The 26,861-nt window shown below is 41.4% G+C and overlaps 2 protein-coding genes and 1 long non-coding RNA gene across 7 annotated transcripts in view; 2 read left to right on the top strand and 1 right to left on the bottom strand.

The window, feature by feature from the left end:
• The window catches only part of LOC145452657 (uncharacterized), a 30,339-nt gene extending 27,495 nt beyond the window's left edge, over positions 1–2,844 (top strand). For all 4 annotated transcript variants that reach the window (XM_080330829.1, XM_080330830.1, XM_080330832.1 and 1 more), the window contains one exon: positions 2,533–2,844. In XM_080330829.1, coding sequence (XP_080186955.1) covers positions 2,533–2,698 — 166 coding nt within the window. In that variant the 3' untranslated portion in view covers positions 2,699–2,844. The remainder of the gene's footprint in view (positions 1–2,532) is intronic.
• A 10,433-nt stretch (positions 2,845–13,277) lies between these two features.
• Positions 13,278–26,769, bottom strand: LOC145452443 (uncharacterized). Of its 2 annotated transcripts, XM_080330630.1 has the most exons (8): positions 26,220–26,769; positions 24,927–25,053; positions 23,562–23,666; positions 19,611–19,667; positions 17,468–19,534; positions 17,266–17,356; positions 16,715–16,766; positions 13,278–14,829 (listed from the first exon to the last, which is right to left on the bottom strand). In XM_080330630.1, the coding sequence occupies exons 1-7, from the start codon at positions 26,331–26,333 to the stop codon at positions 16,742–16,744; spliced, it is 2,586 nt and encodes an 861-aa protein (XP_080186756.1). In that variant the 5' UTR covers positions 26,334–26,769; the 3' UTR covers positions 13,278–14,829; positions 16,715–16,741. The 2 variants fall into 2 exon arrangements, with proteins under 2 accessions (XP_080186756.1, XP_080186755.1); XM_080330629.1 differs by lacking the exon at positions 16,715–16,766 and having other exon boundaries at positions 26,220–26,768.
• Positions 24,161–26,861, top strand: part of LOC145452449 (uncharacterized) — a 44,430-nt gene continuing 41,729 nt past the window's right edge. Inside the window, exon 1 of the long non-coding RNA XR_013919366.1 lies at positions 24,161–24,507. This is a non-coding gene — a long non-coding RNA (uncharacterized LOC145452449). The remainder of the gene's footprint in view (positions 24,508–26,861) is intronic.

Here is a 26,861-nt window from a genome sequence, read left to right as displayed (position 1 = left end):
TGGTCAAAATTGTAGCGTTAGGTCACAAAATGTCACAAATGTTTCCAAAGTTAAAATTTTTTTACATCCTGCATTTCATTTGTACCGTAGATTTTGCACTGTTGGTGAACTTATCATTTGACATTTTACGGCTTGTAACACACTTTATAGGCTTACCGTTGTAGACATCCCATTATCTGCTTATTGAGAATCGTAAACATTCAAATGAAACAAATAGGTTGACATGTTGTTAGCTCAACGTACCGCAATATCCCAACTGAAGCAAGGCTGCGTGGGCATTGCATGGATCTTGTATCAAGAAGCGCATGATGAAAAATTGTGATGTAGACACCATTGTCAGAATGAAGCAACACGGTTTGTCACCAGCAGCCAACAACTGCTATTGTTGAACTTTCTTTCTCCATTCTTGGCAAGGACAGGCACTTTCTACCCGAGAATGTTGGAAAGTAACTTTCGTTGTACTACAACAAATTTTAATTATTTCTACCATAATACGTAATAATACGTGAGTCAGATTTCGTTAAAATGAAGTTTTTTTATGTCATAATTTGCCCGTTTTTGAGTCAAAAGTTTTTTCAGGCCAAACTACTTCGTTATGACAGACAGTTCCAACCAGAAATGAAGATAAGTAGTGCAATTCTAACATTATGTGGGAAAAAAATTACTTTGCATACGTTGGGTCTAAATTTGGTCTAATTGAATTTTTTAAGGTCAAAAAATGTCAAATTTTGATTTTTTTAGGTAAAAATCTTCAGTTTCTTAAGTTAAAAAACTGTCCTAATAATATTGATAATTCTGGCAAGGGCTGTGAAATTTTAGTATTAAAAAAATTAGTGTCGCTACTCAGCTCGTTTCATTACTATTAATACCCAATTCCGTTTTTGGAGTTCTAGCAGGGTTGTAACCAAGTCACATTGTTCCGAGTCACGAGTCAATCTTACTTTTGTGGTTTTGACTCGAGTCATTTTCAATTCATCACCGAGTCGAGTCCAAGTCACAGTATTGAAGTCATGTTCAACTCATGTTTTCAATCCTGAATTAGCTTATAGCTTATAGAGAATCAACGAATTCATTCTACATGCTATCTGATATAGAACCAACGAATTCCCGTCTAGATACCAGCTGATAGAGAATCAACAGATGCATGTTTATGTAGGCGTATAGTTTTTCTTTTACATTATCAGGTGGTTGGCTAAAAAAGGGTCAGCTTTCCTGCTCAGCTCCCGAAATAGCAGCCGGAGCGTTACTAATATGAGAGGAAATTTTGGATTAACCACAAATAGATATTTTCGAATTTTACCGGCCACCTTATGATATTGTTATATTGTGTAAAAATATGATTCATAGCAAATTTGGCTCAATTCCAACTAGAAAAAGCGAATTTATTAGAGTGGAATATTTTGGATATGAAAAAATAGTCAGCTTACTACTAGCATGTAATTATATTATATAAAATAATTTCTCACCAAAAACACTCCCTTTATTTTCAAATATAAAATTTTATCCTCTCATATCATTGATTCCACGTTTTAAAATTAAGCCAGATTCAGTGTTTTTTTATGCAACATAACAATTTTACCAAGTAGCCACCCAGTAAAAGAAATAATAAGTTATTTTTGAGCAACTCTATTGTACAAACATCACACAACATTAGCCATTCATTATTACTCACGTGCGCAATGCACATACCTAACAAAACGTCAAATGGACGGAGTGTATTGTGTGTTTTCACTGACAGCAAATCAATGATGAGTTAAAATTCAAAAATACTAAAGTGGAAAGGAGATCCTCATATATGTTATAGCGGCATGGCCTTAGAATAAATCCATATCTACTGAAACACGTTCCACTGGTGCACTAGATACAGGAATTGACAAGCATTTTTGAACCACATTGAAGAGCATTGGATACTCATTATTTCTGGTCGCCCAATAATGCAAAGAATCATCGCCTTCAAATCTACACATGAGCTTATCAGTCTCTTCCAAGTACTTGACCATCTGAGTCATTTCATTGCCTCTAATTGAACTTTGCTTCGATTGTTTGCTTGTATAATTGAAAAGTGTCGAGTACTTTGATTGCGGAGGATCTATTACCTCTTCATCACAGGATGATTTTGTACAATGCATCGCTACTATATGTGACATTGTCTGTTGTTTTTACGGCGGCATATCTGATATCAGACGAGTGCAACGAAAGCAGTGGCGACAAATGGCGATATCGGCAGAATTCGTCATATGCGTTGATCTAGCCAGTACGATTCGCAAATTTCTTCATCTTCACGTCACATAAAATATGCCGAGTCAATGACTTGGGTCGAGTCATGCGTAATGACTCGAGTATAAGTCGAGTCATTTTCCCTTTTCAAGAAAACGACTCGAGTCATGTCGAGTCACCAAAAATTCGTGACTCGGGTCGAGTCATGACTCGAGTCATTACAACCTTGAGTTCTAGAATCATTTGTGCACTGACAAACTTTCTGCGATCTGTTGCCGTTTTCGATTTATCTCACGAACGGCCGCACCGTTACAGGTACAACTGTCAACGTCACTTGAGTCGGAGGCACGACCGCACGGACGTGGAGCCGAAATATATAGAGGACGTGAAACACGGGCCCCGTAACGCCCGGGGAATGCCAAGGTCGGCCCGTTCCAGCCCGGATTGGAGACCGAAAAAGTCGACGGTGCACGCCGTCTGAGCGTTGATCGTGGATCATTCTCGATCGCTTGATAGTGTAGCAAGACTCTTCTTTATTGTTGACTATACTTCGTTTTTACTACGCTTTTAGTAAGTGTTGAATCATGATCGTGTTCGGATATTGATCAATAAAATTCAATCTTGAAAGTCTTGTAATACCGGGGTTTTGAGGTTGTCTGCTCATGCTGAATCAGTACTGATACAGTAGGTGGTAGGTCGCAGGAGTTTAATAAGATTCCCACCTGATGATAGACTCGACAATCAATTCGACAGATGATAGCCTAGCGATCGACATTTTACGTAACTGTTGCCTATTGACTTTGAAAGAGCAATGCAACTCGCTTCTTGAGGATGCTTATTGAGCAGAAAATTTCCAGTGCGGTTTCCTATAGGCGGCCCTTCCGGAATTGAGCATGACTCCTGTCCGTAGTGAACGCCATGCGTATCCAGAAAACTATACAAAAAATGAGTCATTTCCACGGAATCTGATGAATATCTTGTTGGATCGGAATGAAATAGATGGCAGGAGAGAAACGTGGAAGTTGGTACTATTATCATGCATGACCGAAGTGCAGGGTTGTAACCAAGTCACAAAGCTCCGAGTCGCAAGTCATTCTCACTTTCAAGGTTTTGACTCGAGTCAAGTCGAGTCATTTTCAATTCACCACCGAGTCAAATCCGAGTCCAAGTCATCGAGCAGAGGTCCGAGTCATGGTATTATGACTCGAGTCCAAGTCATTGTGTTGACTGCTCAGTTTCCAGTTAAAGTCTTGTTAAACTCACTTTTTACAACTCTGTTTGGTGATATCGAATGGTTCGCATTTATGATATACTAATTTTCCTCACTTTCAACAGTTTCTGGTCGCATTTTAAGTACCAGTACCAATAGAGGTTATCCCAATAGGGCGGTAACTTCACTCTTCTTCGGAATTACAATGTAATGTCGGTCTTGGCCGTCTGAGTCTCGAGTCATATGACTTGGTTCAAGTCATGCGCAATGACTCGAGTCCAAGTCGAGTCAATACACAGATTGACTCGAGTCGAGTCATTTCCGTATTTTGAGAAAATGACTCGAGTCAAGTCGAGTCATCAAAAAATCGTGGCTCGAGTCGAGTCATTACAACCCTGCCGAAGTGCAGATACTGGGCGGTGCGATGGGAGGAGCTGTCTGTCCGATAGTCTGCGATGGTATTTACAGCAAGTCCGTATGTTACGGATAGCAAAGCTTACAAAATACTCAACTAGCATTAACTGATACGAACGCTTCCGAGTGAGATCATGACAAAACCTACTGCTCGGACTAAAACTACCGGCTGGGTAACTGAACCGGGCATGCGTTTACTTTGAACCATTTATGTACCGTTACCCAGATACAAGATAAAACCAATATAGCAAAGTCTGTCACAAATGAAGTCACGGTTTCCATATCGTACACTTCAAACTTTGTTTGTTGCCATTGTAACCTTGCGAATTACACGTTCTTTCCTTTAACTTGTTGAGTCAGACGTTTCCAAATCCTTAATTTGTAAGACGTTTCCATATCCTTAATTTGTAAAACAAGTCAATTTAAAGAAAAGGAAAGGGCGTAGTTTATTTTTGTCCTTGATGTTTTTGCGGCATATACACCGACTCATGATACACATACAGTCATACACACGATCTGCGCATATGCCGCTGGACAAAGAAGGTGCAGATATAGCCTTGTACGGCTTTCTAAGTCTTGCGCCACCCCTCCATGCTATCCCAGTAATGCATGAGCGCCAAGCGGGGAAGTCGTGGATTTGGATAGTATTACTAATCAGGTCTTTGGTCTGACCCGGCCGGGGATCGAACCCACGACCTACCGATCAAGAAGCCGGACGCTTAACCATTACGCTATCTTGTCGATTAATGCACGTGATCAGTGATCACTGATCAGGGTAGTAATCATTAGGGCTGGACAAAATCGAGTACCTGAGTGATTCGATTCCGAATCGCGTATTACGTTTCGAGTCGAGTATCACTCATTGTGACGTCACAACATAATGTACTATGTCAAAGTTCAAATTTGTACCTTTTATGTTTATAGCTCAGTGCTTTTACGCCACCACAAAGAACATAATGCCTGTTATCCGTCACATTAAAGATACTTTGGTATTTTTTTCCACCATTCCGATTTCATTGCACATTGTTGACAATGTTGTGGAATGATCATGACTTCCGAAATGTGTTATTCCCAGTTATGTTCGTGGCTTTGTACTATGTATCGTGTGCTGCGACACGGCCAATCAAGGTTTCAAGGCTCCCTTGGTGCAAAATAGTATCAAAACTATATTTCTCATTATTAAATTAACTTCAGTAGCGATGGGAGCGTATAATTTCAGTGCTAAAAAAAATCGTCTTTTACTACCAGACTCGAATCATTAAAATTAATACTCGATTCAGATTCGAGTACTCGAATCATTGTGCCCAGCCCTAGTCGTCATCACCCATAAATGGCATTTCAAAAAAGAAAGGTGGAGGCTAAACCAGTGGCGTAGCAGCCACTTGGCGGTTATGGCTCTGCGCCAGGGGCGGCAGGCTCCAAGGGGGGGGCAAAATGAGGCTGCTAAGCGCACAGTGTACACAGCCGACTGAAATCAGCGTAATTGGTAGTCCTATAGCTGGCGACCCGAGAGCTAAAATTTAATCAACTGGCCTCAATCCAAAGCTAGTGTTGCACTGATTCCAAAAACCCAAATGAAAATGTGAGCATGGCAATGGAATCACTCGAAATAGCCGTCAAGATCGATTGTTCCGAACAATCGGAGCCATGCAACACAACGACCAATTGACCATGATAATGGAAATTGTATCGAGCGAAAGCCATGGGCGGCAGCACATGCTGCTACGCCACAGGCCTGAACACTGAAATGTCCAGAAGACTAGGAACACTAAATATTTGTTTACCCCATATTTTAACCGGTCTTTTTAGTCTTGTGTGTGGTGATCAGGTGACCTGGTGGGGTATAAGTTGCGTCAGTGGTATGGGGAAAAACACGCAATGAAATACAGGCTCTTGGTCGAGACTGAGAATTTCGAAAGACCCGTCAGTGAAACTAGCTAATCAGCAACGCTATTTTACCTATAGCTGCACCCAGTGGTGGCCCTACGAACGGGGCGAGACTTACCGGGGGACCCCCTATAAGTATCTATCCGTAACTTCTGGGGGGCTCCGCCCCCCAGACCCCCCTTCCACGTCGGTTATTATTATTTATCTTTCACCACCGCAAAGGTTTGCCCAGGTGCTAGATTCGGTCATGTCTATTTTGCATGTGTGCAAGGATAGACTGCATCAAAACTAAGTAATTCTACCGCATGCAGAGACGTGATCATTATCGGGATACGGGACTTTTCTAACAAATGCAGTGATTTGATGATGATTGACACATCTGTGCGGAATCATATTCTTGCTTGGTGCACGGATTTCCATGTTTATTCGTCATTCTCCTTGAAAAAAGCGCAAAATCCAAAATTGGGGGGTCCTTCGACCAGGAGGGCCCCGGGCGACCGCCCACCTCGCCCACCCCAAAAGCCACCACTGGCTGCACCCCTATACGCAGCTCGGGATGCAGCGAACAAGACCAGCTCTAATATCGCAAATATATTTGATATCTCAATAAAAACAAATGTCTGAGGGTTCATGTGATTGGAAAAGTTCATAATTTTATGGAATTGTAACACAGAATAAATATCGTGTTTAGAAATTAATCCTCACTTTTCCCTTATCTAATATTAGCACATACCCACCTGTTTTATCAGTAATTCACTGCTTTCAATTCAGAAAAAAAATTAATTCGCCCCAGAATATAATTTAAATCAGTACGCTATACCTAGGGTTACCATACGTCCTCTTTTAAGAGGATTTGTCCTCTTTTTTGACTTTTTTGAAAGTGTCCTCGGAGGACGCCCTTTCGTCCTCTTTTTGAGATAATCGGTCAAATTTACGGCCAAATTCTACTGAGATGCCGTAAATCAACACCGGAGTAACGTTCCGGCAGGTATTTCGGGAGCTGCGCCGGACAGCTGACCTTTTTTTTCAGTCAACCACCTGAATGTGAAGGGAAAACTGTATTTTGGGCGCTGAGCGAGAAAATTGACCTTTTTTTAGTCAGCCACCGTATGATGTTAAAGAAAATCTACGTTTTTCGGGATTTGAGCGAGTAGGTTGACCTTTTTTTAGTCAACTGACCACGAAGTGGGAAAAATTTACCATTTTTCTTTACAATTTTGAAAAAGTGTCCTCTATTCAGATTTCCAAAATATGGTAACCCTACGCTATACTCATCAACCAGTACGAAAGAGTGCACACTGCACAGTGCACGGGGGTAGGCCTGCAGCAGGAGTTGACCTACATTATGGTTACCAAATTTTAGTGGGACGCTCTTTAGCGCCCACTAGCGGACTTCAAAATGAGGTATGAGCGCATGGTCGATCAATATGACGCCACACCAGCAACGCTTTCTTTGTCGACTAGAGGTGGTCACGATCCGGTTCAGGAGTATGTGTTTGTGTGTTATTAGTTATAACCAGCGCCGAAGCCACATTTTTTCAGCCCCCTCCCGCCCAAATAAACACTGATATTGGGCGCACCGTAGGGTAATCGATGCATCTGGTCCGTGGCCCAGCTCAAAATGTGATGAGCTGAATACTGATTTATGTTCGGCACATTTGCCTAAACTTACTCAGGGCCTTTTTTGAAGCTGATTACGTTCAACATCTTCGCGAACTCCAGAATATATAGGCAAACTAAACCCAGGTTTAGAACCACTATCTTTGAATAAAGCATCCAAATTGCGTTAACCGACTCTATGACTATACCGTTATCTTGTAATTGCGATTACATTTAGACTTATTTTTGTAAATGAATGTTACTTTTATTTATTTTTGATCGCAGTTTTTGCGAGGGTATAGTAGCTAGTCTCCATATTAAAACCAATATATATGATACTACATCGCGCGAAGCGCGAAGAAAACTTCATGTAGCATAAATCGGCTCAAAAATAATATTGTTTATGTGAATTTACGAAAATGATATGAGCTTATTACTTCAAACCTTCAAAATTCTGGACATTTAGGCATATTTTAGAAATTCCTCCCGGACGCAGTTTTAACAGTGAAATTCCGGACATGTCCGGAAAATTCCGGACGTATTGCCACCCTAACCTACGTGAGAATGACACTCTAACGCAGCGGTTGTATGAAGGCCTAATGGGCCGTTACTGACGATGCGCGGGGCTATTGGTGGTTTTAGTAGTAGTAAATCTGTCAATGTTACACTCAGATGGAAGTCATGACTAAAACATAACATTTACTCACGGGTGCATGAGTCATAGCCAGTGGCGGCTCGTCCTATAGGGCGACTGGGGCATTGCCCCACCTAAAATTCTGTTCAATAACAATTTAACCATTTATAGACGCACAGCTCTCAATATATACCGAGATCACAGCGAAACCCGCGTTCTTCTTGTGCTTTCGCTTGCAAATGCCCATTGCCCATACATAGCGAAGTCTCTGCGAAAATCGAATTCTCTTCTGTGTTTTCGCTTTGTGAATGCCTAGCCGGGGCTTGCCCCGGTAGCGCTCATACAAGCTTTCACTATCTATTCTCTCAAAGCCGCGCACAATAAAGAAACGGTGATTCAGTCTCTCCTATTTGTAAAATGGCCGAGCAACCGGGGCAAATATGCCTGTTTGCCCCTAAGGTGTGATGTAACAATCGTATCTATATCTGAACTCGGATACCGTAATATGCGTTGAGTCGACCTTTGCTGGTATAGGTCGATTTTGATGGTGTTTCACACCATGATAATTCTTGAAACTTGGTATGTCATGTCGTGATGGTGGTATTTAACACTGTCCTAAGTTTCAGGGTTTCTACTCAAAGTTTAGGGTAGTAATTCCGTTTCCAAAGTCGAGTGTGTGCTGATCGGTCATGTATCGCAAACAGATTTTACTCAAAAGCCGGTATCGGTATCCATTGATTTTGACGATGTTCCATACCGAGATCGGTCATGACATTTGGTACGGTAAGTCTTAAATGTTAGTATCGAACGCTGTACCAAGTTTCAAGTTTGACACTGAACTATGTTAGTGATAATTTCGTTTCCTAAGTCGAGTGAGAGCTGACTCGTCATTTATCGCAAACATATTTCACGCAAAGCCGGTATTGGTCTCCATTGATTTTAACGATGCTCCTTAGCTAGATCCGTCATGAGCTTTTACCTGGTATGTCTTGATTTTAGTATCGAACGCTGTGCCAAGTCTCAAGGTTGGCACTCAATGATTAGGGCAGCAATTTCGTTATCAAGTTCGAGTATGGTAGAGATGTGCGCTGATCTGACACTTAGCCTACCTAACGCATTGCGGATTTCACTCAAAAGCCGGTGTATCTGTGTTCCATACTGAGATAGGTGATGAGATGATGATATCATGAAACAGTTTACTAACATCCTCGGTTTGCATTCAAATATTTAGTTTTATTTTATATTCTCCAATGTCAATTTCACCGTGAAATTGTGGCCTTCGGGCCATTTGCTCACAATTACAACCCCTGTCAAGCGCGATAGCTGTTTCGTTTTCGATGGCGGCTAACAGCTGATCGCTTGATCAGCCTATTCCTCAGTAAATTTTACGCAAAATTCGGTGTTGGTCTGTTCGCAATAATTTTGACAGTGTACCATACCGAAAACGGTCATGAGGCTACTTCTCGATGATTTCATGTAACAGTGTACCAAGTTTTCGGCTTTCATCCACGTATTTATTCGGTAATATATTTTCCGAAGGCGATTTTGCAGCAGACATATAGACACTATAGACCGTAAGCCGTATGTGTCGTGTGACAGTCTCCAGCCTCAATTCCAAAATCTCCCAAGCTGTACCGGGACCGAATTTCCGAGGCCAATAGTCTGCCTCCTGTGTTTGATGACTTTTTCATACCTGCTAAACATGTCCATTCCCATTACACGAGATCCTCGTCTAAAGGAAACATCTACTTACCCCCACCCAATAGCAACCTAACTAAGAGATCTATCGACTACTCGGGACCTATCATCTGGAATGCATTACCACCACATATCCGTGAATTGCCTTATAATAGATTCAAAAAAGCCCTACTTGATCACCTCTTGTCGTTACACTAACACTGTTGCCCTACCTCGCCCAGACATTGCTTCATTGATCATTTGCCACCATTGTTTAATTTTTTTTTTCTATTTTCCTCTAACTAAACATTTCTTTACAGCCAGACTGTTCAGAGTCAAGTGTACCTGTTTGATGCTGGTGTGATCAGACTAGATGACCTTCACGGTCTTATCGATCATTCCTATCTAATACCGAATACTGTGCGCGCATATTTTCTGTACCACCATCACTGCCGTTTGTTATGTATTTTGGTTCGATGAAAATAAAGACTCTCTCTCTCTCTCTCTCTCTCTCGCTGCTATCCGTAGTTCTTCAGAAAGATGTTTTGGATTCAATATGACATGTCGATCCTTGTCCAATCTATGAGATAACAATTGCGTATGTGTCCGAACTCGTTGACCTTTCCAGTTCGGCATACGCAATCTCTCGAGTTATAGACATTTCCATTTCTGCAGATAAGTAGTCAGGTCAAGTGCGAACATAAATCGTGTTGAATCTTTGCTCCGTACGCCGTTGAGGCAGCTGCCTTTGGAGCAAAAATTAGAGGTAAAGCGACTAGGTCCGTATCAGCCTAGAAATTGCCCATTGATCCAATCGTACGCCGGAGGAAAACGCACTCGTGCCTTTTCTTCAGCGTATTTCGATAAAAATGAATGGCTTACTTATAGCGAGGATAAAAACGCCTTGTTTTGCTTTTACTGTCTTTTATTCGACAGTGCCGGTACCGGAAGCAGTGGCTCTTGTTGGAACAAAATTGGTTATCGCGATCTGAAGCATTTGTCAGAGCGCGTGAAAGCGCACCAAAAATCTCAAGTGCACATGGCTAGTGCAGTCAAATATAAATTGTTTGGCAGAGTAAATGCAATGTCGCAGCTCAATGAAAGTTATCGCGTATCAGTCTGCAAGCACAATGAGCTTGTAGATAAGAATAGGCATGTTCTCTCTCGGGTGATTGAGGCCATTAAATTTATTGGAGTTCATGAATTGCCCCTTCGAGGCCACGATGAGAAGGAATGCTCTCTCAATAGGGGGGTATTTTTGGATCTAATTAAATACACGGCTTCCATGGACAGCATTTTGCGCGAACATCTCGACACCGCGACAGTAGCTAAGGGTACCTCAAAGACTATTCAAAATGATGTGCTTGATTCGATATATCACATCTATATCTACAGCATTTGTTTACCGAGATTGTTGACGCTGAATTTCTATCTATTCAGTTTGACGAAACAACTGACATTACGTGTTTGTCACAACTCGTCGTGATTTTTCGGTTCACGAAATTTGGTATGCCATGCAGTCGAACGATTCCACAGCTTTGTGGCTGTTGACGATCGCACTGCTATCGGAATTTCTTACGTATTAAAAAAAAACATTACAGCCCTATTCAGTTGAGTCGAAACTTATTGCGCAAACCTACGAAGGCGCAGCAGTCATGAGCGGATCGCGACATAGCGTACAAGTTTTATTGAAAGAAGTTTACCCGCATGCGCATTTTTTGCATTGCTACGCGCATCAGCTCAATCTTATAGTGAAAAAAATGTGCTTAGGAATATCTTCTGTCTAGATATTCTTTGCAAATCTTTCAGGGTTCTCCTCCTTTTTCTCTGTTTCGCCAAAGCGATCTGATCTATGGCGCGACATATGCAAGCACCTAGATGCGTATCAACACGGTGTAACTTCCAATCCAGAGTTGTGCAACGAGTGCCAGATAGTAGGGTGGAGCTTCTGGAATGCTTCTCAGTGATTGAGAGCTCTCCTGTCTGGGATGATACTTCCATACGTGAAGCGGCGGGACTTAAACGACTCCTGGAAGACGAAGAATTTTTGTTCTTTTTGAAGCTTTTTTGTGACATCTTCATGCACGTCGATACACTGTACAGCACTTTTCAGTCGCGTATGGCCGATGGTACTACTGCGCAATTGTGTATCGCACATTTTTGTGAGGCAATTTCGCATATCCGGGAGAATGTACACTTCGCTGGTGACACAGCGCTTTTACGTCGTGGGATAAGTGTGCAAAACCTGCTTGTTGCGGCTTACGAATGTTGCGATATACTGATGTCCCAAATCCAAAATCGTCTGAATAGTGACCAGTTGGTTACTTTCGCCCTATTAAATCCGAGAAATTTCCCTGCCTACAAAATTCATTTTCCTTCTGGACTACTGCGCAGCGTGCCTCGTTATTACCCGATGATCGACATTGCTCGGTTGGAGAGCGAGTTGACTTGTTTGTATTCTAATACGTCATTTTCGGAAGTTAAAACCACTAGTGAACTTTCAAAATTCCTAGTTGAAAATTCGCTTTCGATCAACTTTGCTACAGTAACTAGCTTTCTGAATATCATTTTGACCACTCCGATTTCATCCGCGGAATCCGAGCGCAGTTTCAGCACATTGAAACGTATCAAGACCTTTCTCAGAAACAGGATGGGCCAAGATAGGCTTAATGCGTTGGCTGTTCTCTCGATTCACAACGACGTGGTTCTGGGAATTCCAGATTTCAATAAACTCGTTATTGAACATTTTGCTAATAAGAAATCACGTCGCGCACAATACTTATACAAGACATAAATTAATGCTGGTGGGCGTACGACTGTACGTACACATCATGTTCTTTCCGAATAATTTCAATCAAGTGAGCCCAGGTAACTCAACCATGTCTATGTCTAAGGAAAAGTGAGTGGTTTTCATCCTTATTACTCGAGGCACACTGACAGTTAATTTACCGATATATTTTGTTATGGCTATGGAAAAAAAGTGAAAAATTCATCAAGATGAAATAATTTATTCATGAAATTGTTTAATGCGATATGTGCTCGCATTTCAATTTAACACAATGCTTGGATTCCTGCTTGAATGATGGCAGGCAGACTCGTAATTAATCTTCCATGGATAACAGCTGGCTTTTTATAATGTTTTACGTTTATGGGTACCACCGCTTTGGTTGCCTATCCCCTGGTCGTAACGCATCAGCATCGTGTACCAAACACTTTCTGACGGGCTTAGAAAAACGAGGGCAAATCGATTTGACTCGCTTTCGGGACGAGAATCCTACCATATACAAATCGGTTCGGAGGCGCTGCAGCACTTTACAGAATTGCTGAGCATGGAACGATTAAAACACCACAAAGTGTCATGCGAATGCTCTTTGTAGGTAGTTGGTCTGTGTATGTTTTGGTATAGTCTTACTCGGCGCTTGCGTAATCTCTACCACGAAATCATAACGCATGCTACTAAGGATACCGTGATGATTGATTCGTGGCATGGGAACGATTCTTAGTTCGCGTACATTTTGTAAAATAATCATTTGAATAAAAAACAATGAATAAAACATTTGTTACCGCACTTCAAGTCACGCCACCGGCAAACCTCTCGCGGCACCTACGTTAAAAATCATTGTTTACGGGAAATTCATGTGACCATCATTAAGTTACTTTTGAACGTTGAAAAACGCCACTGTGACGTCATATTGATAACAAGTCGCTTGCGGCCCTTGCCCCACCACCCGATATTGTCACGAGCCGCCACTGGTCATAGCTGTAGCTTGAAAGGGTGCACCACGCCTAAAAAGGTTGAAGTGCAATGGTTTCAACTTCTGGCTCGGCCCGCTAGCCCACCCCAGCCGCAACGAGACATTCGTGTTCACTGCTCATCAAAAACCTTACTCCAGGTCCGGCGAAGGTCCCGTAAATCTGACCAAGATCCGCTTCGACTCCGGATCCATGCTCTCCACTTTTGTTGTATGCTGTGTAAATGAAATTGCAGATTGTATGACGTTGCTTGGACGGATGTCCCGTTGCCTTTCAGAAACAGGTTAAAATGTTCGTTTTCGTCGTTTTCCGAAGATCGTGAAACCCATCCGACAGAAACGCGTTTCTGTAGTTTATTCCGCAAAGCGCAACAAAAAATAACTGACCACTGCTATCTTCGGATTCATTTCTATTTTCAAAGCGAAACCTCTGATCGTAAGGTCGAAGTGGGCTATATTTAACCAATTACTCATTCAACCTACCAATTAATTATAGGCCTAATTATCATTCCAAAACCATACAATGTTGTATTACAATGGACGATAGAGAAGCGTTGTTATGAATTGGTCGGGTCTTGTCCTTGCGGGCAAGATAAACGAGTATGCCAATATAAAACATAGGTAAAGAGAAGACCATAGACAATACCCCCGTGGTTGTATAATGTAGGCTATGGGCAAAAGCTGGTCGTATTGATCGCGTAAAAATATAAATCCGATTTTGCCAACTAGATAGAGATTAGTATTTTGTTAGATTTAATGCCTCTGATTACCATATCAACTGCAGAAGGTGTAAACCCGGCATCACCTTACGACACAATTTCGAAAATTGCACACCACCTATAGCCGGTAGAGCTGTGGTATGCTACTTTACACTTGTACTTGGAATTGAGTGAAAAATTACAGCCTTGCTCCCAGCACATACACTAGTATCATCCAATTTTGACCACATCTGCTCATTGCGATTATATTGATGGTCAATACCAATGCGTATGCCGATACAACGTTGAAATAAAGTGATATAATTTAGATACTAAATATGAAAATAGTTTAAATATATATAAGCCGCGGTATACCCGTGTTTACAGGACTCCGTGACGTCGATTATTTCGTCATAAGCTCTGAAATTTCATCCGAACTATTGAAGAGATGAATCAAAAGTTTTGCAACTTCCACATGCGACGCTTCCCGGCCGGGATCAATGTTTTATTCAACTGAATGTGACCTCAAATGGTACTGGCCCACGCCAGACCCATTTGGGCGCGTCTATGCGCATTCCTTGACATCCATGGCATCAAAGTGCAATATTCTATATAGGAGCTCATGAGTGAGCTGCGGCTTGTCTGCGGCTTTACAGAGTCGGTCGCTGTGGCTGATAAATTTCGGCATTGTAAAGGTTGCTTGACCCGTATGGATTCATCAATTCCCTTGTTGAGGACGTCCTGAAAAAAGACGTTTGAGTTGAAAATAGCATTATACTACTGTAACATTTTACAGCCTCAGTGTTCCTGTACGATTTTTCTTACGGTTATAAATAATCCTTATATTCTAATCAGACTGTAATTAGTAGACTGTCTCCATCTCTCCAGATGCTATAACCTACACGTTTGGTTGTATATCGCTACCTTCAGAAGCGAATAGATCTGTATTCTAGAATTTTACATACGTATATTTTTTATACAACCCTGGTGTTCATGAGGACGCTAAACAACATTCACCCTTTCCATAGTACAATTCTCATGATTTTAGAGTATTTGTGAAACCACCAATGCAGTAACTATGCAATGTACCTGAAAATAGATGTCATATTTATGAGTTACCATGTAAATTACGCACAGGGGCGACCAACGTATCCAGGCCTATAGATTCTGCCTACTTGCTCTATACTTACTCAAGTGGTTATGTTTTAAGACTATAATCTCACTTTTGTTCGCACAATTTTTTAGTCAAATCTATTTTATTTTCCCGATTTATAAAGTATAAAGTAGTTTGGGATAGAAGCATGCATCGATTTTATGTGAGGAATCGTCGTAACAGCTGCGAGAAATAGCTAGCCGCACACTAACTAATGAGGGTCGGCCTATTTTCTATGATTGTACCTATTGTAGCGTCAGTTGAGAATACACGCCCTGCTATTTCGAATGAAACCATATGTGATCTCTACTGCTAAAAGTATACGAACCCTCGAACAAACATACTTGTCAAGCGTACTAACTTGAGTACTTTTGATACATTTCATCTTCTACCGCCGTTTGGACTAGCTTTGACACGTCTTGCAAATAGTTTCTGCTACTTGTTATTTAGTAGACATTTACAGCCCTACTTCTACTACTTGAGTAGCCAGTTTGACTACTTAGATCTACTGTGGTTTTGATCAGGACCCAAGGGCTTGGTGATTCAGTTTCAGGGGTGTCATCTTTAGCTGTAGCAGATTACGCCACATCGCTTGACCTTGTTGTTTGTGGTATTCATGTTTGTCGACTACTATACTCATTTAGACCAGGCCAATTTTCTTCATTTACATTCCGTAGATACCGACTTGTAGCTTGACCTTGATACCTATACTGCAGGAATCTCGATCCATTCAGTCGTTGGCTGTCTAGCTCTAGATCGCATGACATTTGTGATTTCGATTTCTACAGTTCAATCAATTGGTTGAATGCCCTCACTCTAATCACATTGTTTGTGTCAACTTATCTTGGCTAACAGTCCTTTCCATAATTTGTTTCGAAAATGAAATGAGAGCGGCACTTACGCGTGTATAGCCGAGCATTTTCGAAATACTTAATACATAATAGGCGCCAACTTTTTTCTCTAGTCGCATTGTTATCAAGCAATCGATACTCATGCAGCGTCAAGCCTCATTGTTTCGCCATGACCTGACTAGATTGTTCATCATTTTCGAAATGAGACATTAGGCGAAGACCGGCGTTAGTAAATTATAAGTATGGGTCGTCGGATCGTCATCTATCAGGTTTCATAAAACATATTATATTTTCTTGAGTAGAATCGAAGGATGCATGTATTATATATATGAATCAAGAACCACTGGTCTAATTACAGAGGTCTTTCGAAGGTATCTTCTACCACGAAAATCGTTGCGTTTCATAGCAGTTACGGTTGAAGAGTTGGACGAAACGCAGTTGGGGTGACAGCGACCCGGGCTACGCCAATCAGAGACAGTATAATTCATGAGAATTATACTTGTCATACAAATATTGGTTATTTGGCTAACATGCTCCACGCAGAGTATCATGCTCGGTGCTTAGCTGCAGATAAGTTTCTGTCGGCAGTTTGGTGGACCATATCGTAATTCAGGAATGATACCTTTAATAAATCGATGTCGAACTCTTCCTAGAGATATGTACTGCTCCTTTGCCTGCGATGAAATTGGACATTTTGATTAGTGCCCGACCGATACCAGATATTCGAGCTGATACAGATAAAGTTGCTGATGAAGCCAATATTTTTCCGATATCAAGATAAGACATATTGTAATCCCAATCTAATTAATGAAAGCAATTTGAAAAACATGGCTCTAGCATCATTTATTTACAATAGACAGATACACATATACACAAAACCAGTGATTACTAAACTATGCTAAGCTACTTCTATAGTTCTAGTCGAACGGGCGTATATTGGACTTCAGGAAGCACAAGAATTTCCGATGGTTTTACTTTTGCAAGTAGGCTAATTATGGGACGACAGTAATGATTATAAAGGACGGGATAGATGAAGTGGTGAATTCCTGGGTTTTGACCGACACCAATATTTCGACTGATTCTGATATCGGCCGGGCTCTAATAGGTCCTTCGTTGCATTTCTGGTGTGCGTGTAATATGTAATCAAATCATAGAAACGTGTTGGTTACCCACCGTCTTCTTATCTGGCGAGCGATGAAGAATATTGCAATGACGATGACGAATGTTCCAAAAAGTGAACCGAGCACAGCAGCAACAATCTCTCCTAAACGAATATAAAATTTTCATCGTGAAAATACTGTCATGGTTAATGATTATACGGTAGATCGAAGTTATGATTTATCACGACACGCTCACTCTCATACACGGCGTTTACCTGAGCTTATAGACCGACCCGTTCCTTGGAAATCCGCCCCTGCCCCGGCGGCTGGTATTTCAGTAGAAGTAGTTAGCATTGTAACTTCGGTAGTGGAGTCAAATGACGACGAGATACTCGATAATGTCAATACTGCAGAAGCTGTTTCGTCGCCAGATACCGGTGATGCCGTCGTAGTAGCCTGATTCGTGGACTCGGAATGTAACGGTACGGAAGACGTGACTAAGTTGGATGTTTTGGTTGGTGCAGTGTGGGTCGTGGTTTCAGACGAGCTCACGGTACTAGACGTTGACATTGACACACCCGCGGTGGTTGGACTTGGAGTTGATGATTCAGTCAATGTGGTTGAATGAGTAAAAGCGCCGCTCGTCTGTACTGTGCTAGACGCTTCAGTAGTAAACCCTGTCGCAATCGCTGTAGTGGGTTCATCAGACTCGGTACTTTCGCTTGAATATGAAAGCGTTGAGGCAACCGTAGATTCAAATCGTGTTACGTGTGGTTTTTCACTCGATATCACTTCCGTTACTGTGCCAGAAGTAGTGCTGTGTACAGATGAATCTGCTGAACTTGTATAGATATGCGCGGTGCTAGATGTTTCAAATATATTAGTTCCGGTGTTTAGATTTGTAGTTGATTCCGTGTCATATCCAGGCGTTGGTGTTGCAGTCGGGTATGTTGTGTGGACATTGTCGTCAGACACATCGAATGACGTGGCTGAAACCGCCATTGAGTTCGCCTCAGAGTCTGTAGTTGCTATGGATGTTATTTTAGTCGTGGGGTCGGTGGATACTATCCCAGAATCGACGCTGACACTATCGACCGTCGATTCATTGCCGAACACATTACTTGAAGTTATATTCGACACTGTTCCGGTATGTAGACCAGTTACTTCCGGTGATGTTGTCGTCTGCGACGCAGTTGAACCGGAAGTGGTACAACGATTAGATGATGTCGACACTGCATGGCCAGAAATCGTATCTGTAGTTGAGAATCCAGTTGATATTGTTCCGTTCCCAGTCGGTGCTGTTGTCGAAGTCGACACTGCGTTATGAGTCGGTCCCGACGTTGAGAAAGCTGTTCGCGTAATCCCGGTTTCAGTACCAGTAGAGACGCCAGTGTTATACACATCACTTCTCAGAGTCGATTCTGTTACCGGTACAGATTCGGAGGTGATGATTTCCTTTGTGATTTGGTCCGATGTTGTCGAAGCAATTGATTCAAGCGTCGCAGTTGGCTCTGTTGCAGTGGTGTTCAATTTTGCAACAGATATTGAGTTTGTTTGGGCGGAGAGGTCTGTTGCATCACTTGTCGCAGTTGATGCTGTTGTGGTCTCATATATCGTTGCAGCGCTGTCCGATACCCCGTTTGATATAGTTGAAATGTTCCGTCCAAAAGTCTGTGTTCCACTGACCGTTCTTGTTGGCGTTGTTGCAATATCTGTTACTGTGATCAACTCAGTCGTATTTGTGCTCGCTATCAATGCTGTCGTCAAGTTGGAGTCGGAGATTACATTTGATATTGTAGTAGTAGCAGATTTTGAAGATGGTTCAACGTATGAGGATGTTGCTGACGATATTTCAGCGACGTACGCAGTCGTATCAGTGAATCCGATCGCTTTTGTTGTCGGTGTCACTTCTTTCGTGGTCATTTCATTCGAATATGGGGCTGATGCAGATTCAGTTGTGATAGTTTTTGAGGTTAGCGTGTCGTTATCCAATATTGTCCCTGAGATCGGAGTTTGAGATGCGGTGGAAGTTTTGTTTGTGGATATTAAAGTAGATCTAGGCGTTGTAGGCTCGGGTTCGGAATGTGTTACCCCAGTAGGTACGAGGTTGGATGATGTAGTTTCGACACTGGCATCCTGAGTAGACGCTATTGAATCTGCTGCGTCTGTTACGATTTTTGAAGTCGATACAGAATTAGATCCGTTGTTCGGAGTAGTAGAAATTTCGCTAGTTGTCGCGTAGAACGACGCAGTCGCGGTGGCGTCTTTGTTGGTAGCTTGAGCACTTGTTGGCAATGACGAATGCGTGCTGTTATCGATGACGTGATGAGAAGTATCGGTTTCTGTAAATGTATACAATGCATGCATATGACAGCAGTTTATAAAGGGTTATGTTTAACTAGCCTGCGTGTCACTTACCGGTTGAAGTTCGAATGGTACGGGTTGTCGGTAGCGGAGGCGTCGGTTCGGTTACGACTGGAAGAAACGGAAATGAAATGACTAATCGCTCATACCTCGTGCATATTGTATAGTATAGATCGGAGGTTCCTAACCCGAGGGCCAATGAAAACTTTGAAAACGTTAATCGTCTGTAAGTCTAATGCACTATAACATGATAAGGACTGGGTACCAGGCCAGGACTGCAACTGCCGCACCCCCACTCCATAATTGGGAGGAGGCCAGAGCTCGAAGCGGACAGATAATTATGTCATTAATGAACAGAAATTAGAGAATATTTTTGTGAACATATTAAAGTTTGCGCAATATGTCTACCCCTGCTAAAAGAGGGAAGTAAGTTATCTGAAGCTTGGCTTTACGTATGCTATCTGCATGACAATGGAGTGCGCAAGCCAGAACGTGTTTTATGTTCAAACTCAGCAAAGCGTACCCCAAACTTAATGAAATTGCCATGCCATTGCTTTTGCGTTTCCCATCAACATGTCGTTGTAATGAGGGTTTTTAACAATGTTACTTCAGATGACAAAGCAGCTCAGTGTATTGGATATTCAATATGACACGAGACTGGATCTTTCCACCGCCAAACCAGCCTTTCAAGACTTTGCCAGGGCAAAAACAAGCTCAGCAACCATCAACGATTATGTTATAATTAACTATCCTGTTCATTGTGTATCCGCGGGGTTATTGACTTTTCAAAATTGTCAACGGGGTGTAGGCGATGCAGTCCGATTCACGCGTGTCGACTGTTCAGTGTTCGCACATGACTAGAGTATTAGATTATTCGATACATTCATGATTAACAACTGCCCAACTGCGCGGCGGTGACTTTATTCTTGAAGATGAAAGCAGTAAATTGTTGGTATACTTATAGGTTATTTTATATTTCGGGGGCTTTATATAGGGTTACCATACTTCCTCTTTTTGACTTTGAAAGTTTCCTCGGAGAAAGCCCAAATGTCCTCTTTATTTGAGTATTTTGGTTAAATATAGGGCAAAATTTGACTGGGATACAATAAATCAGCGCTGTAGTAACGCTCCGGCGGCTATTTCCGGAAAGTTGACCTTTTTCTTTAGTCAACCGACCACGAAGTAGGAAAAATTTACCATGTCTTCAGGATTTTCCTCCGGTGTTGCAAGACCAAAAAATTTGGAAAACTGTCCTCTTTTCAGATTTCCAAAATCTTGTAACCCTAGCGTCTTAGGGTTACCATATTTTGTAATCCGGAAAGGGGGTCACTTTATAAAAACCATAAAAGATAGTTCACTGAAATTGAAAACAGCTGATTTTGATATATTTACTGGAAATCTTGTTGTGTTGATTAAAGAAAAGGTCATCACTTTGACTCGACTCCCGAATTACCCAACTTTTTACGATACTTCTGTGGTTTGGACAATAAAAAGAAAAGAAGGTCATCACTCTGATTCGACTCCCGAATGACCCGCTCGAACGTCCGAATTACCTATTTCGTGTAATTTATGCCAATTTTTAGTTGACCCTGTCCATTAGCCTTTGTGAAGGAGGACGAATTGCCAATAAGGAGGACATTTAGGCGTCCTCTGAGGACATTTTCAATAGTGATAATAAATCAAAACATACTGCAAAAGGAATCAGAAAAACAATCGAAATACGCAGAACTCAAAATGGAATGTGAGAAAATGTGGCGATGCAAAATAAACGTTGTACCGATAGTCATTGGCGCTACAAGGGTCGTAAGCAAAAAACTCATGTTTGACTGCATTACTACAATTTACTTCAATCTCGCCATTTTAGTTTGCGGGCAGGTTGCTCCCCGAATTATGTGTGTATTTACCAGTGGCGGCTCGTGACAATATCGGGTGGTGGGGCAAGGGCTGCAAGCGACATCAACATGACGTCACAATGGCGTTTTCCAACGTAAACAAGTAACTTGGTGGTACGGTAACACGAACGACAACAGTGATTTTAACGTATGTGCCGCGAGAGGTCTGCTGGTGAGCTGTGACTTGAAGTGTGGTAACTGCGTAAACGGCGTGCGGAACAAAGATTCGACACGGTTCATGTTCGCACTACACCCGACTAATTATCTGCAGAAAAGGAAATGTCTATAACTCGAGAGATTGCGTAAGCCTAACTGGAAAGGTCAACGAGTTCGGACACATACGCAATTGTTATCTCATAGATTGGGCCTGTCATATTGAATCCAAAACATCATTCTGAAGAACTACGGATAGCAGCCTCGGAAATTCGGTCCCGGTACAGCATAGGAGATTTTGGCCTTGAGGCTGGAGACTGTCACACGACACATACGGCTTACGGTCTATGGTGTCTATATGTCTGCTGCAAAATCGCCTTTGGAAAATATATTACCGAATAAATACGTGATTGAAAGCCGAAAACTTGGTACGCTGTTACATGAAATCATCGAGAAGTAGCCTCATGACCGTTTTCGGTATGGTACACTGTCAAAATTAATACGAACAGACCAAGTCCGAATTTTGCGTAAAATTTACTGAAGAATAGGCTGATCAAGCGATCAGCTGTTAGCCGCCATCGAAAACGAAACAGCTATCGCGCTTGACAGGGGTTGTAATTGTAAGCAAATGGCCTGAAGGTCACAATTGCACGGTGAAATTGACATTGAAGAATATAAAATAAAACTAAATATTTGAATGCAAACCGAGGATGTTAGTAAACCGTTTCATGATATCATCATCTCATCAACTATCTCAGTATGGAACACAGTTAGCGTTAACACAGATACACCGGCTTTTGCGTGAAATCCGCAATGCGCTAGGTAGGCTAAGTGTCAGATCAGCGCACATCTCTACCATACTCGACCTTGATAACGAAATTGCTGCCCGAATCATGGAGTACCAACCTTGAGACTTGGCACAGCATTCGATAGTAAAATCAAGGCATACCATGCAAAAGCTCATGACGGATCTAGCTAAGGAGCATCGTTAAAATCAATGGAGACCAATACCGGCTTTGCGTAAAATATGTTTGCGATAAATGACGAGTCAGCTCTCACTCGACTTAGGAAACGAAATTACCACTAACATAGTTCAATGACAAACTTGAAACTTGGTACAGCGTTCGATACTAACATTTAGACTCATCGTACCAAATGTCATGACCGATCTCGGTATGGAACATCGTCAAAATCAATGGACACCAATACCGGCTTTTGAGTAAAATCTGTTTGTGATACATGACGGATCAGCACACACTCAACTTTGTAAACGGAATTACTACCCTAAACTTTGAGTAGAAACCCTGAAACTTAGGACAGTGTTAAATACCACCATCACGACATGACATACCAAGTTTCAAGAATTATCATGGAGTGAAACACGATCAAAATCGACCTATACCAGCAAAGATCGACTCAACGCATATGACGGTAACCGAGTTCAGATATAGATACGATTGTTACATCACACCTTAAGGGCGACTAGGCTATGTTGCCCCGGTTGCTCGGTAATTTTATGAATAGGAGAGAGTAAATCACCGTTTCTTTATTGAGCGCGGCTTTGAGAGAATAGACAGTGAAAGCTTGTTATGAGCGCTACCGGGGTATGCCCAGGCTAGGCATTCGCAAAGCGAAAACACGGAAGAGAATTCGATTTTCGCAGCGACTTCGCTGTATATGGGCATTTACAAGCGAAAGGACAAGAAGAATACGATTTTCGCTGTGATTTCGGTGCGTCTATAAATGGTAAAGAATTGTTATTGAACAGAATTTTAGGTGGGGCAATGCCCCAGTTGCCCTATAGGACGAGCCGCCACTGGTATTTACCAGTTTGACCGCGAATAAAGAAGATGATAACAACCACCAATAATATATTGATTGCTTGGCTTACTAACGCATTGTATTGACTATTTACAAATGTTGTAGCCCAACATATGTCCACGACATAAAGTTACTTTACCTGCTTTGACCGTCACAGTGTCAGCGATGGTAAACGACTGGGTACTGGTCTCGCGTCGACACGATATTGTCGATACATCCACGGTGCGTACAGTAGTAGAGTTCCCTGAAATAATTTTTCATTGTCATGCGTTAACATTGTACGGATTAGAAGTGTTCAATTATTGGCACTTTGATCATCGATAATATTATTGCGTTTAAATATAGTCTAAAACGGAATGATGGCAGAGGTTACAATTAGCCCAAATTCTGCCGGTCTTGAAGGCTCCGTTTGTAGTCGATCGACTGGAAAGTCCTGTTACCAACACCAAGTAGTTTTAGATCTCCAGTGAAGTCAATCGGCATATTTTCCGCCGCCAATGAATTGGTATTCTTTTCTGATACATATTGTACTGTTTTCCGAATTGATATTATCATTTGCGTTTTCGCTCAAGATGAATTAAAATATCTTCTAATGAATGGACGCGAGTATCGATCTTGGTGTCTAATCAGGGTTGTAACCAGGTCATGAGGTTCCGAGTCACAAGTCAATCTCACTTTTATAGTTTTGACTCGAATCTAGTCGAGTCATTTTGAATTCATCGCCGAGTCAAGTCCGAGTCCAAGTCATTGACTGATCAGTTCCGAGATAATATCACTCTGCTCAGTGATATCGATATCTCATCATCATCATCATCATCATTGGTTTATTAGCAATTTTATCAGTTCAATACACCACAAAAAATGCGATACAATGAAAAGAAAGGAAGATGTCGAAGCGACTAGGAGTTGTCTATGGAATCGGACACCCACTTTGGCCTAGACGATGTAAAGAGGAGGCATGCACACTGAATGAAAGTAAAGAAGATAGTATAGAAAAAGGAAGCGACAAGAAATAGGGCGGCATGTCATGGGAAGCGAGATCGATAGGTCAGTCGTGGTCCGGTAATCTTGAGGATGGACTGTATGTTCGCATTCATAATATACTAGTTTTCCTCACTTTTAACAGTTTTTGTCTCGGTAGCATTTTCAAGAACCAGTACTCATAGACGAAATAACAATAGTGTGATAACTTTGCTATTCTTCGAAATTACAATGAAATGCCTGTTTTGGTAGTCCCCATATGACTTGGCCCAAGTCATGCGCAATGACTCGGGTACAAGTCGAGTCAATACACAAATTAATTCGAGTCGAGTCGACTGATTTTTCATTTTTAAGAAAACGACTCGAATCAAGTCGAGTCACGAAAAAAAATCACGACTCGAGTCGAGTAATGACTCGAGTCATTACAACCCGGTGTTTAAAGCTGCCTAAACAGCAGAGTTTTCCACATTGTCTGGTTATTACATGCAATATCTTCGTATACAAATGTATAAGTTCGATATACTTATGATAATCCATCTGATCAAATCAAATTTATATGCTGTTTTCAGTGATTCAGCAATTTGGCAGGAGCTGCTGATGAGAGTCGATATCTCCCGATTCGGCAGTGACTCGTTTACTGTGATCACGAGCTGAAATGTAATAATTATAAATTAATCGATATGATATATATTAACTCTATTCCATCATCATCATATTATTAATATTTTGATCAAATCGATACACCACAAGATTGCGATATAATGAAAAGATAGAAGGTCCGAAACAACTTGGCGTAGTATTCTAGTTTCAATCAAAGACCCGCCTTTGGCCTACAGCATGTAAATAAGAGGCATTGCCTTGGAATCGTAGATTGCACAATATGTTGATTGATCAGAGAGAATATAGTTTTCAAATCCGTATTCCTGATCATCGGCAATAAATGAACTCTCTTGGCAGTGATATTCACAATTCCACATTCCAAAAATACAGTAGGCCTAAACAATTGAGGTATGCTGGCTACCCTCTTGGAATTTCTTGGAAGGCTGGTTAAATGGGGTAATCTAAAATCAAATGACGAATCATATGTAGTGAATTACGAATTCGTTCCACAATGATGTCACGAATCTGCAATGGTGACGTAACAGCAGGTTGACATCGTTGCATGGCTCTTTCGCGTTACAATTGAAAACAGCACAGGTTCCCTACCCCTGGTCTACAGTCTTCCCGTACGCGATCGCACTACAATGTTTCGATAAAGAGCAACATTTCTATCATCACTATACGGACGAATGCTCTTAATCCCTACATCGAATAACCGCTTTAAACGGCCAAATTCTTGGGAACTGAACAGAGGAAAAAATTGGAAATAAAAAAGTCCCGTTAATTCGGACCAGTATCCGCATAATTCCTACAGAGGTTCGCAATTTCATGAGATATTAAATAGAACTACGTTCGTTTTAACTCAAAATTAGTGATTACCGTATGTATACATTCTGTAGCAATCGACAATAATGAACTCATTAAGTCAGCGCCGGCTTCATAGTCGCTTTAACTTGGGTACAATTCAATTAAAAGCAGAAGGGTACAGAAAATCCCGCATCAGTACCCTATACTTGTTGTATCTTGCATGGCTTGGTAATGTATTTGAAGAATTACTATACTATTTAACTTGAGTAGGCCTAGCGATAGTGACTATACTGTCTAGTGACTATATATTTTGACCAGCTCTGATCGTTATATAGGTAATATGAAACCTATGATACATAACACATTTATGCGCAAATGTAAGATAACTATAACTACACAATATACTTACGGTGTTATTCTGAAGATCTGCCTGAAAATTCTGGGAGTTTGATAGTCCGACGTACGCAAGAGTAGACAGGACACACATCAAGAATCGCACGTGACAAGAACTTGAAAGTGTCATATTGGGATCAGTCTAACCACGAAATATTGTTCCGACGCATATTTATCATTGCCATTGCTAAGAGAAACTGGCGATATAAAGCGGTGATCTCGAGAAGGAATGAGTTTGTCGTCGACTTTGTATTGCTTTGCTATAAAACAGAGTGCTACGTACACAAAGAATCGCGCCGTTTGCGTAAATCCGATCGTAATTGCAATTTCGTTCTAGCTGCAGACATTATCGCTTATTATAGAAACAACTTCTGGTATTTTGCTACAGTAACAAATGTCTGGGCGGCTTTGTAATAGCTTCCTTATCATCATTCACCAATGCACCACTATTTACATTGTTTACGATGCGGTATAATCGAGCCTCTCTATTGTGAATAAAGACTTGAACAATCGCTTGATAATTTAAGCTTGGACAATTCTGACAATACTACTCATTACAATTGTCTGATCCGGCATCAATTCAATCAAAGTGGGTGTATCATAGTAATAGGTAGATTCTATTCTATAGGTAATAGTGCGTGGGTTTCGTCTTACGAAA

The sequence above is a fragment of the Botryllus schlosseri genome, chromosome 12, assembly GCF_051294905.1.
Source record: "Botryllus schlosseri isolate E-star chromosome 12, Bs_hap1, whole genome shotgun sequence".
NCBI lineage: Eukaryota > Metazoa > Chordata > Ascidiacea > Stolidobranchia > Styelidae > Botryllus > Botryllus schlosseri.
The sequence above is the reverse complement of the archived record's forward strand: the minus strand, read 5'-3'. Positions and strand labels throughout refer to the sequence as shown.